The sequence below is a fragment of the Haliotis cracherodii genome, unplaced genomic scaffold (assembly GCF_022045235.1).
Source record: "Haliotis cracherodii isolate W230 unplaced genomic scaffold, xgHalCrac1.p SCAF_5, whole genome shotgun sequence".
Classification (NCBI taxonomy): domain Eukaryota; kingdom Metazoa; phylum Mollusca; class Gastropoda; order Lepetellida; family Haliotidae; genus Haliotis; species Haliotis cracherodii.
This window is the reverse complement of record NW_027266308.1, coordinates 17743060-17756772: the sequence shown is the minus strand read 5'-3', so window position 1 is coordinate 17756772 and position 13713 is coordinate 17743060. Positions and strand designations below refer to the sequence as shown.

Sequence of the window (13713 nt, the reverse complement as noted above, 5' to 3'; positions counted from 1 at the left end):
GGGATTGGGGTCAAAGGTAGTTACTGTTTATATAAGAGTCACGGTGCTGATAAGGTCAGGAAGCAGATTATTTACGCCAGGAAGAGAGATTACATCAATGAGAGGAATAGGTTGGGGAGAATACGTATTTACATATGAAAAATAACCATTTAGACATTTGATTTATTTTGTAAATACCATTAAATCACAATGGTTTTTGTCAGAGAGTTGAAGGCTTTGTCAAAACAACGTGGTCTACATGGATATTCTCGAATGAGAAAAGCTGAATTGATCAATTTACTCGGTTTTGAATACTACAAACCCCAGAGTGTTAGAGAACTCAAAGCTCAAGCGAAAAACAGTGGGCTGAGAGGTTATACTCGAATGAGAAAAGCTGAATTGATTGCTTTACTAGATAAAAATAAACCCGATGATAAAAATAAACACACTGTTGATGAGTTAAAATTTGTACCCACAGCCGGCGTTGGTAAATATCTAAGAGGTTGGAAGATGGATATTAATTCCAACATGGATGTTAACGATGTTAAGCCCATTGTATCAGGCAAATTTAACGAGGAATTAGATGATTTAAATAGTATAAAATACCAGCTGACAATTAAAATGTCATTGAGTAAAAGTAACACAGACGATAGCACTGAATATACCGAACCTTATTTCCGGAGCAATCAAGAAGTTATCCGATACTATAAGCACATCATTAGATACATCAATTCCGAGGATACAAGAATCTTTAGAACGCTGGACTAATAGAGGTTGGGGTTAGGGTGTGGATATAATCGATAGTTTATATTTAGATATAGCAAATTATATGCCCTTCAAAGGTGGATCTTATATCGATTTACCCCTGTATTATAATGAGAAAAAAGCCATAATTAATGTAAAAAATAAAGGCGATGAGTGTTTCAGAATGATGATAAGATCTGCATTGTTCCTCGTAGACAAAAATCCGGATAGGTCTTCTAGCTATCACCAAAACGATGGACTCAACCTCGATGGTATAGATGAACCTACACCAATCTCACAAATTGATAAGGCGGAAAAGCAAAATAATTTAGCTATTAATGTTTTCGGACATTCTTCTAAAGGAATTGTTGTACACAGGATAAGCTCCGCTCCGGAACATATTCCCAGAATCAATTAATTTCTGATCGAAAAAGATGGTAAATATCATTATACATGGATAAAGAGTTTAAGCAGACTATTATGCAATCAAACAAAACATGCAGGAAAGAAATATTTCTGTGAAAGATGCCTGCATTGGTACAGCAGACAAGATCTATTAGAAGCGCATAAAGAAGACTGCAGAGGTGTTGGACATAATGTTATCAGGATTGATATGCTTAAAGAGGGAAAAAATATTTTAAAATTTGAACATTATTGTAATCAAATGCCAGTACCGTGCATAATTTACGTTGACTTCGAATACCGAACACAATACTGAATGTAGTTTTACATAGAAAACTCAAGAACATATTCCTTGTGGGTTTGGATGTATAGCTGTAAAGTATGATGGGAAAACAAACCCGCCCAAGATTTACAGAGGTACCGATGCAGCGGGAAAGTTCCTAGAATATCTGCAAAATGAAGAGAGAATAATCAGGGAAAATGTATCGCGTAAGAAACCCATGTGTATGACGAGGGATGAGTTGAGAGCCTATAAAAAGTCGACTAGTTGTCATGTTTGTAATAAACCTCTGAATGGGGATTCCGTAAGAGATCATTGCCACGTCACAGGTAATTATCGGGGAGCCTCGCATAACGAGTGTAACTTGAAACTAAAAATGAAATCTCAACAATACCCATCCCAGTTGTTTTTCATAACCATAGAGGATATGATTCACATCTCATCATGCAAGCTATCTCAAAGACCGACGGTGGTTTAACGTGAATTCCTAATAATATGGAAAAATACATATCATTCTCGTTGGCTAAAACTACACATTATAAGGACAAGGATGGGTAAGAATAAAGCAAAGTAATGGACTTAGATTCATAGACTCCGTACAGTTTCTGTTATCTTCCCTGGACAATCTAGCTAATGCGAACAATCCTGATGACTTTGCAGTAACAAATCAATATACCGATCGGTGTCATCACTTGTTGTTGAGAAAAGGTGTACATCCTTACGAATATATGGATGATTGGTCTAGATTCGACGAACCTAAATTACCACCCCTTGAATCATTCTATAGTAGCTTAACAGAATCTAAAATAACCGATGCCGATTATGAACATGCTCTGACGGTCTGGGATAAATTAGGTTGTAAGAATTTAGGTGATTATCACGATCTGTACTTAATAACCAATGTACTGTTACTCGCCGATATATTCGAGATATTAAGAGAGACATGTTTAAAACAATATGGCTTGGACCCGGCATGGTACTAGTCCAGGACAATCGTGGGATGCATTGTTGAAGAAGACCGGTGTAGAACTAAAACTACTCACCGATTACGATATGCACTTGTTCATTGAGAAAGGATTAAGAGGTGGTATATCGATGGTAGCGAAAAGGTATTCCAAGGCTAATAATAAATTAGTGGAAGGATATGATCCGAGTAATACCGACACGCATATATTATATCTTGACGCCAACAATTTGTACGGATGGGCTATGAGTCAACATTTACTGATGGGGGTTTTTGAGTGGGTCGATGTGTATGATATATCCTCAGATTCCGATAAAGGGTACATACTAGAAGTTGACTTGGAATATCCAAATTTGTTACATAAAGATCATAACAGTTATCCACTAGCTCCTTAAAGATTAATGGTTAATAAAGATTGGTTGTCGGAATATCAACACTCTTTGATGGGTAATTCTAGGTTAGCTAATGTAGAAAAACTCGTACCAAATTTGATGGATAAGACAAAATATATAGTTCACTACAGAAATCTCCAGTTATATCTATCGTTAGGTATGAAACTAAAGAAAATACACAGAGTTCTAAAGTTTGATCAAAGCCCTTGGATGGAGCCCTATACAAGGTTGAACACAGATTTAAGAAAGATAGCTATCAGCGATTTTGAAAAGAATCTATATAAGCTCATGAATAACTCCTTATTTGGTAAAACTATGGAGAATCTAAGGAAGCGTGTTGATGTTAAACTAGTCAGATCTAATGAGGAAGAAAGACTTAGGAAACTTATAGCCAGTCAGGCTTTAAACAGAAGCAAGATATTCGATAACGACTTAGTTGCGTTGCATATGCAGAAGAGTAATATGAAATTCAACAGATCGGTGTACATAGGTATGAGTATTCTTGACTTGTCAAAACCCTTTATGTATGACTTATATTACAACGAACTAAAGAAGCAATACGGCGATAGATGCGAGGTGTTATATACCGACACAGATTCTTTGTTGATGGAAATACAAACCGAGGATGTGTATAAAGATATGGCAGAAAAAATAGATATGTACGATACGAGCGATTACCCAAAAGATAATCCACTGCACAGCATAGGAAATAAAAAGGTATTAGGTAAGATGAAGGATGAATGTGCTGGGACCCCTATAGCGGAGTATGTCGGATTAAGACCTAAGATGTATTCTATAAAGAAGTCCGATAATGGAGAGATAAGAAAAGCTAAGGGTGTTAAGAAGTATGTGGTAAAAAAGCATATCAAACACGAACAGTATAAAGAAGCATTATTCAACGGTAGAACATTCAAACACAAGATGAACTCTTTAAGAAGTTACAATCACAGGATATATGGATTAAGAATGAACAAGACATCATTATCCCCCTTAGATACAAAGAGATGGATTGATAATGATGGTGTAACTACCTACACTTATGGTTATGGTGGTAATACTGTATCGTTGGGAACTATGAGCAACTCTTCTTGCACAAATGCCCTGCCCGGTCCATCTTTAAGATAATAAAGAATAGGCTCTACTTCTTTCATAACCAATCGACTAATGTTATACGTCTTAAGAGACCAAATCGGATCGGTTGCGCGACGTAGGCCTCCTTCGAGTTCACCAGGCTGGTATAAATATCTTACGCTTACTCTATCCAGAAGTTTTTGTTCTTTGCCTCTCCTCAGTGCTGAAGATTCTGAAGTCACAGATTTCATTTTAATCGCATCGGATGGTTTCTTCTCGATTAATCTCGTTACTTCATTATTCAGCGCTGATACAACAGCTGATATTCGTGTCACCCATTCGGTTGATCGCAATCATTCCGATTTCATTTCGATTCCATACTGAATCTGAATACTGAACAAACAAAATCTGTCAACGATAGCTTGACTACGGTGGGCCTCTTTTTCACCGTGCCTGATTTCAACATCGTGCTTTGTTAACAGTTTAGTTACTGATCCCATAAACTCGCGACCAGGATCTACCTGAAATAGCTTAGGCCATTTTAGTGGTCCGCGTTAATATATACGACTCAGTGCATTAGCTACTTCTGTTGAATCTTTCGAGGTTAATTGCTCAGCCTCTTTGTATCGACTAGCCACATCCACTAGGGTTAAAGCGTATTTATACGTTTTGCGTCATACCTTATCGTGGGGAAGAAACAAGAGGTCAGCCTGATGAACTTCATTCGTTGTAAAAATATCAAACTTCTTCCTCGGTATATAATGCGGTGCTGGTAAGTATATTTGCCACATCGCTAGTTTCTTTAGCCAATCCTTGGCCACATCTTTAGATACCTTAGCCGCGGTGGCTAATTTTTGTATTGCTCCTATACCTTTCCAATATCCTCGTGGGGTATAGTAAATTTTATTCATTATTAATTAATATTGATGTTTCTTTTAATACGATCTTATGACAATTGTTGAATCACATCATCATTTTCACATAAAAAATTCCCTCTGTAGTAGCAGTATAGGTATATAAGTCTAGCTCCAGTGGAAGTGAGCCAGAACCATCATTACCTATACTACTTTATTACAGATGTAATTAGTGGATGTAGAACCACTCAGATTACCTGACAAAGACTGTGCAAAATAACTCACCCTCAGCTCTAAGGTTGTCAAGGACATATGGCCATCAGTGGTTCGCATTTGGTATCTCTTGTGTCTGGGGTATTTGTTTAATCTAAGATCGGTTTATATATCCAAGTCTGATGTGGAGAATGTATTACATGTTATGAAATATGCACATACCAGCGTAGCAAAAGAGGGATGATCACTTGAGTTGAGTTTTAAAGAACTAAGAACACAGTTGTCTTGTGTGCTATCTCCGCTGAACAATGAGACATGACACCCATGTGAAACACCTCAAACAAACTTATGTAATCAATTGAGAGATGAACACAAGTTATAATATCCCGAAACACTATATATATTTTAAAATGTTAAATTGGAAGATACTAATAAGACCATACTTACTCACTCATGCCAGTCTACCACCAGTCCCATGTGACGTTCATACCTTCATATGGTCACAGTGATCTAATAACAAAAGCAAATACCCAAACACTTGACACATTTATTTCTCATAATTGTATCCACGAGTAAATCAGTATGGTTTTAAGACACGAAAGTGCTAATATATCACATCCTCATCAGTTTGAAATCATCAAAAGGCAGGGCAACCACAATTATCATTGTCCATCGCGTTGTGATATTTATAGATCATGCAAGTTAGTTCATCACAATCCCATTAAAAATAAATCTTAGTTTTAGTTCTCACTACTGCTATATGTCAATGCCCGAATTGAAACAATATGTTCACCCAGAAATCTGTACATAAAAGAATTTAGTGTGAGACTAACAAACAACCAACAAATGGTTTACAATCATCAATTGAATTACAAAATTTACTAGGTTTACAAGTCATTACAAACTACTGCACTATAGGATGGTTGTAAAATATTCAATGGCAGTATCAAATACAGAATATGATGGCAGTGGTGATATAAAAAAGTTCATTTGTCAAGCTTTCAAGACAGGCCTAGGTTGGACACCAGGGAGAAAAGTGACCTTCACAAGAAAGCTGGTCTTGATGTAATGTCAGAGGAAATGTGAGATGAGACAAGCACTTGCCCACTCCTCCACTTACATAGTCTAACTAGATGCTAACACTTGACACAGTGTCCAGTGTCTCACAGAATATTCCACATGTTTCTGTAACGCTTGACATCCATCCAGCTATTCTTGAAGTTTACAGATAATTTAAATATCTAAATATAATAACTTCCTCACCACTGGTTACATTAAATACTACTACATTCCTGACAACTAATCATTGTCCAAATACAGTGCAGTGAGCTTCTACTGAATCTCAACAGTCACAATGTAATACAGTTACAATCACTGTTTAACAATAAATTATCGGTACACTGCCAAATACTCTACTGCTTAACAAAGATCTGAGGACATCCCATTACGGGAATCCAGAATCCATTATTTACAGACCACCGTCATATAGCTGGCATATTGCTAAGTGTGGTGTTAAACAACAAACAAACAAATAAAACAAATCAGGTCAGGACAGTGACTGGCGGACTTTGTTTTCTTATCATGCAACCTCAAAATAGTTAACAGTGTATTCTTAACGATAGTTACAGGGTGTATGACTGATTCCATCACAAGCTTTGTTTATCTCTCGTTTCAGTGGGATAAACATTTGAAATGGGAGAGACTTTCCATAGCCTGTGGGGTGTACTGCCATACAATCTGTTCTACATTCATTTTTGTTTGTTCATTTTTAAAATTTTGAATCGATATTTGTCAAAGTGTAGTTTGGAATTGGAACTTGCCATTTTGAAACTATTGCCGTGACACTCGAAAAAGCTGCTTTCTGATTGGCCAATGTCAACTTTTTGTAAGTCATTTCATTGGTCGGTCAATGTTTGTGAAAGGATGTCCTGACATGACCCCTGATGGAATATCCTCAGATCTTTGTTTTGTGGTAGCGAGAACTGAGATCTGATTTCAATGAAACTGTGCATTAAGTTATGAAGAGACAAGAAATCCTTTAATATTGAACAGATTTATTGAAATATGTGCTGTCACTGCAGCATTCAGAACGTTATTTTTTTTTATGTGAACAAATATTCATGGTATAAACAGACAATTCTTGTCCAGTAATAGTAAGACACAGAACTCATTCGAAATTATGAGTTGCGACTCATGGGTGGTTGGATAGGGGCCCAAGAGATACAGAAATCATGAAATGCAGGCAAGTGACATTTTATTGTGGCATGGTCAATTTACATTGCCTTTGGTCCACTTAACTTTTACAGAATGTTTTGAAGCCTGAAGATGAGCTTCTGTACCTGTATAACAATGGTTACAATTTTTTAACACATATCAATATTGAAAGTTTCTATCAGTGTAACTGTAAGCCAAATTCTGATGTTACGGGGCAGCGGGGGAGCCTAGTGCTTAAAGCATTTCTTCATGATGCTGAAGACCTGGGTTGATTCCTCACATGGGTATTGTTTCCCCCCACCTTGATATTGCTTGAGTATTGCCTAAAGTTAGGAAAACCCAGGTTAATGATGATTCTGGTTATGTTCATCACATTTATGATGTTTCTGTCTGTTCATGATGATTCTAGTTATGTTCATGATGTTTCTGGTGATGTACATGATGTTTCTGGTTATGTTTCTGGTTATGTTTATGTTCATGTTTCTTGTGATGTTCATGATGTTTCTGGTGATGTTCATGATGTTTCTGGTTATGTTCATGTTTCTGGTTATGCTCATGATGTTTCTGGTTATGTTCATGTTTCTAGAGATGTTCATGATATTTCTAGAGAGGTTCATGATGTTTCTGGTGATGTTCATGATGTTTCTGGTGATGTTCATGATGTTTCTGGTGATGTTCATGATGTTTCTGTTATGTTCATGTTTCTGTTGTTCATGTTGTTGATGATGTGGGGGCACGGGTGGCCCAGTCGTCTAAGGCGCTGCGATTCACTGTGCAGAGTTTCGTCCCTTGGGCACGCCAGAAACCTATGATTGTGGGTTCGAATCCCGGTTCGCCCCGATTATGTTTCTAGGTTTGTCAGCACCATACCCGTGCTTGTGGGTTTCACCAAAGTGGTAAACGTCTGAGACCTGCATCACTTCAGGCTTTCCTCCCACATTTAGCTGACACGCCGTGATATAACTGGAATACTGTTAAAAGCGGCGTTAAACCCAACTCATTCACTCACTTGTTCATGATGTTTCTGGTTATGTTCATGATGTTTCTGGTGATGTTCATGATGTTTCTGGTGATGTTCATGTTTCTTGTTATGTTCTAGTTTTTAGTTGATTTTAGTTTTGTTATTGCAGAATAACCAGGCTAACAAAGAAAAGAACCATCCAGACTATGAGGTTTCTACAGAGGAATTTAAGTTTGTAGAGAGATTGTTGCCAAGAGAGACCGTCCCTGAACCACCAGTACATGATTGTTACCCGACACCATCAGGATGGTTGCCCCCAGCTGGTAGGTACTTGCATAACATCAGTTCAGGGTTGTCTGTCCATGTAGCAAGCACTGATAGCCCAGTGGCCAAATGTTCAACTCAAAATGTTCACGGTGCAGGGTTGCAGCCCCTATTAGCCTTACCTCCCTTAGTCTTGCCTTGGTGAGCTGGTCTTGGGTTTGAATCACAGATTCATCCTGACCAATCAGGTGATGCATTTAATTTTTTTCGTTTACCGAACAGAGCCTAAAACCATCTTCAGGAAATAGAAGAAAAACATTTTATATTTAATATTAATTGTTTTGGAATAATGATCTCTCCAACCATACACTTGCTTGTAGATGTCAGTGGATTTGAATATGAGTTTGATCTGCATCACTGAAGGCCTTACTTCCACATAAAGTTGACACACTAAAGATTTTGTTGAAATATTGGTCACAAGTCAAGCTCTTTCTAAAGCAGTACATGAACATTTCAACAAAAACATGTTTGGGCACAAGGTAAAGATGATATTTCATTTCCCAGAAAATGCCTCACTTATGAAGTATTTGGTGAAGCGGACCAGGAATCACATGCTACCCCTGTATCTGCAGACCAGCAATGCTGGCACCCGGCACATGGTGATGATCAGGAAGGTGGAGGGGGATATCTGGGTATGTATAACATGTATGTCAGTAGGTCCCCAGCAACATATGCTGGTTGTAAGAGGTGTCCAAATGGGTCGGGTGTTCAGTTTCAGTGACTTGTTGATTGCGTGTCATGACAACAGGTTGTTGCTCACAATATCAATCACTAGGTATTCTGGCCCAGACTTGATTATTTACAGTTTTCTGTGATATAGCTGGAATATTGCTGAGTGCAGCTTTAAACAACTGAACTTGCATGCTTATGAATATTTTATATTTTTGTCAGTTAGTGAAGGTTGTTTATGCCACTGTCAGCAATATTCCAGCTGTCTTGGCAGTCTGTAAAACCAGGCAAACCAGTGAATGAAAGCATCAGCAATGAGTGTTGTTGGGGCACTGTGACAATAAGTGATATGCAATCAGCTCAGCCATGCCTCCAAGGATCAGGTCAGAATAGGGGTGGTGTGGTAGCCTACTGGTTAAAGTGTTCTCTGGTCACACCGAAGACCCAGGTTTTATTCTGCACATGGGTACCATATGTGAAGCCCATTTCTGTTGTCCACTGCTATGATATTGTTGGAATATTGCTAAAAGGGGCATAAAACAATGCTCGGTCACTCTCTCAGGTTAGAACAGGCGCCCAGTACTTCATGCTTGTTCAGTCCCTGCTGTATTCCACAATACTGCAGTTACATAATATTTTATAGAGATGCACACATGATGCAGAAATGTACCTTTCTTGCAGAATATCTAATTTTCTGCAGAACTCTGCCTCAAATTTCTTCAAATAACATGTGAGTCCAAAGATGGTTTTAAACATGTAAACAGATATTTATTTTGTTTTGAAGGGATGTTGACTTTTGTATTATTGCTTACCAAAAGTGCATGTCTGTATGTTTACTCTAGTGATCTCAAGATTTACTTCAATAAGCTAGTCTAGCCGTGGATAGGTTCATCGTAAAAAATAGGTGCAGAAACAGGAGATTTACGAAAACTAACCATAAAATGTGCAGAAATCAAAATTTGGTTGCAGAATTTTACAAAAATTGACCACAGAATTTTTATTTTTGGGCTGTGGAATATGGTTGGGACTGCTTCTTGTATAAGCCTTCTGACAGGGGTTAGGATGGTAAAGCCACTGTACTGACATGGGAGAGGATGGTCAAGCCACTGTACTTACATGGGAGAGGATGGTCAAGCCACTGTACTGACATGGGAGAGGATGGTCAAGCCACTGTACTGACATGGGAGAGGATGGTCAAGCCACTGTACTGACATGGGAAAGAATGGTCAAGCCACTGTACTGACATGGGAGAGGATGGTCAAGCCACTGTACTGACATGGGAGAGGATGGTCAAGCCACTGTACTGAAAGGGGATAGGATGGTCAAGCCCCTTTACTGACAGGTGATAGGATGGCCAGGCAACTGTACAGACAGGTGATAGGATGGTCAAGCCACTGTACTGACATGGGATAGGATGGTCAAGCCACTGTACTGACAGGTGATAGAATGGCCAGGCAACTGTACAGACAGGTGATAGGATGGTCAAGCCACTGTACTGACATGGGATAGGATGGTCAAGCCACTGTTCTAACAGGTGATAGGATGGTAAAGCCACTGTACTGACATGGGATAGGATGGTCAGACTACTGTACTGACAGGTGATAGGATGGTCAAGCCACAGTACTGACAGGTGATAGGATGGTCAAGCCACTGTACTGACAGGTGATAGAATGGCCAGGCAACTGTACAGACATGTGATAGGATGGTCAAGCCACTGTACTGACATGGGATAGGATGGTCAAGCTACAGTACTGTCAGGTGATAGAATGGCCAGGCAACTGTACAGACATGTGATAGGATGGTCAAGCCACTGTTCTAACAGGCGATAGGATGGTGCAGCTACTGTACTGACAGGCGATAGGATGGTCAAGCTACAGTACTGACAGGTGATAGGATGGTCAAGCTACAGTACTGACAGGTGATAGGATGGTCAAGCTACAGTACTGACATGTGATAGGATGGTCAAGCTACAGTACTGACAGGTGATAGGATGGTCAAGCTACAGTACTGACATGTGATAGGATGGTCAAGCTACAGTACTGACAGGTGATAGGATGGTCAAGCTACAGTACTGACAGGTGATAGGATGGTCAGGCTACTGTACTGACATGGGATAGGATGGTCAAGCTACAGTACTGACAGGTGATAGGATGGTCAAGCTACAGTACTGACAGGTGATAGGATGGTCAAGCTACAGTACTGACATGGGATAAGATGGTCAAGCTACAGTACGGACAGGCGATAGGATGGTCAAGCCACTGTACTAACATGTGTTAGGATGGTCAAGCCACTGTACTAACAAATATGATGGTCAAGCCACTGTATGGACAGGGAATAGGATGGTCAAGCCACTGTATGGACAGGGGATTGGATGGTCAAGCCACTGTGCGGACAGGGGATAGGATCGTCAAGCCACTGTACAGACAGGGGATATGATGGTCAAGCCACTGTACTGACATGTGTTAGGATGGTCAAGCCACTGTACTAACAAATGATAGGATGGTCAAGCCACTGTATGGACAGGGAATAGGATGGTCAAGCCGTTGTACTGACGGGATTGGATGGTCAAGCCCCTGTACAGACATGGGATAGGATGGTCAAGCCACTGTACATACAGGCGATAGGATGGTCAAGCCACAGTACTTACAGGGATGGGATGGTCAGGCCACTGTACTGAAAGGCGATAGGATGGTCAAGCCACAGTACTTACAGGGATGGGATGGTCAGGCCACTGAACTGAAATGGGATAGAATGTAGCCGGCTCGGTGTAGCCGGTGTTGGTTTATTATCAACTATAATTGCTGCGCCTATCGTACTTGGTATGGAAGTAGCAGCTGGAGTCTCAGGACTGACAGGAATAGCGATAAAAATTATTTTTCGTAAGTTGCAATAGAAAGCATTAAAGCATGATAATATTTGGATACTTGCCAAAGCAAAGTTGAACAGCATTGAGGATCATATTTTAACAGTACTGGCTGATTGTAAGGTATCCAAGGAGGAGTTTCGTTTAGTGTTGTCAGAACTAACCAAATACAATGCAATGAAGCAGGAGATTTGCTCCAATTCTCGTAAGACCAGTGGTATTAGCGAGGATGAGAAAAAAAGTTCATAGAACGGGAGACAACAAGCGCGTCAATTATTCCGTGCCAAAACCAAAGAACTGGTTGGAGATTGAAAATAGATTGTTTCCTATTGTTGGATGACATTTAAATGAATTCTTACATAAGTCTATAATAATGTCAACAAAAACATTTATGCTCCGGGACAAAATTATCAAGTTGTGAGAATTACCACAAGGTATATATTATATCAGTGATGTCAAACCAACCAAATACGGTCATCAATTGTTTCTTTCCAATTTCGAAAAAGAGTTTATAGTCTGGTCTCCTAGTAAAATGAACGAAGAACTTAGTAAAAATGTTGAATATCACTTTGTTCAAAATCATGGTATGTGTATGAGTAAAAATAATAGAGAATATTTTCATTACAATTTAGTTTAGTCTCATGACGATAGTTGAATCGCATCATCATTTTTGCATAAAAAATTCCCTCTGTAGTATAGGTATTGGGGTATATATCTGGCTCCAGTGGATTTGCAGCAGAACCACCATTACCTATACTACTGAATTACTTTTCTTAAATGCCATAAATCTGGTTAGAAAAGGTCTTCTGCTACACATGCTTGCCGTGACAGGCAACTGATGGGATCGGTTGGTCAGGCTCGCTAACTTGGTTGATGCATGTTATCATATTCCAGTTACATAGATCGATGCTCATGATGTCAACCACTGGATTGTCTGGTCCAGACTTGATTATTTACAGACCACCGTCATGCAGTTGGAATATTGCTGAGTGCAGTCTTAAAAAACTAACAAACCATCAAACCATAATTTGCTGTGCAGTTGTTTCCCTCACATGTGCATGAATCTGGTGGTCATATGCTGGAATCCCAGATTCACCGTGATTGTGATCCTTTGTCTCTCAGCACCATATTTATGGTCATGAACTTCAAATGGAAAATGTCTTCAGCTTGTATTACTCCAGTCATAATACCATGTTATCTGAAAGTTCAGAGCTACATTAAGTGCCTCTCACACAGCCACTCTCCATATTCATTTGCAGGCCTTTGAATCTGACATTCGACAGCATCTGGAAAAAGTTACAGGGAAGAAAGTTGCAGTTCAGGTGCATGAGGTTGGAAGATTTATCCGTGTGAAGGGGATTCTTCAAGATGAAGTGGCAGCGTTTCTGTTAGAGAAAGGTTTTTAGTGAATGTGTGTTCAAGGTTTTGAGGGAATAAAATGATGTGTTAAAATCAACTGTAATGTTTTTTGTTCGTGATGACTTTTCCAAAGATTGTTTTATCCTCTGATTACCAACTAACATCTGCCGTTGGGACCATAGAGCAGCCTAGTGGTATTACTTTTTGCCAGATAACCTTTTGGGATGTTGCTCTCAATATATTTCTGAATGTCTCTTTTCATCAGTATTCCCCCCACAGTGATTTCGGATTAAGGAGGTTCCCCAGCAACCTACATGTATGTTTGTTGTAACAACCTACTGAATGTTGATTGTGTCATCATAATCCAGTGGTATGGGGCTTACCTCATTATATCACCGTATGCCGGATGCTGGTCTGTAGCTAC

General features: G+C 39.2%; 1 protein-coding gene across 1 annotated transcript in view; it reads left to right on the top strand.

Annotated features, from left to right (window-relative positions):
- The window catches only part of LOC139444351 (large ribosomal subunit protein mL49-like), a 43606-nt gene extending 30224 nt beyond the window's left edge, over positions 1–13382 (top strand). Inside the window, exons 2-4 of the mRNA XM_071225285.1 lie at positions 8244–8397; positions 8903–9030; positions 13190–13382. Of these exons, the coding sequence (XP_071081386.1) occupies positions 8244–8397; positions 8903–9030; positions 13190–13336 (429 nt within the window). The 3' untranslated portion in view covers positions 13337–13382. The remainder of the gene's footprint in view (positions 1–8243; positions 8398–8902; positions 9031–13189) is intronic.
- The last annotated feature ends 331 nt before the right edge of the window (positions 13383–13713 follow it).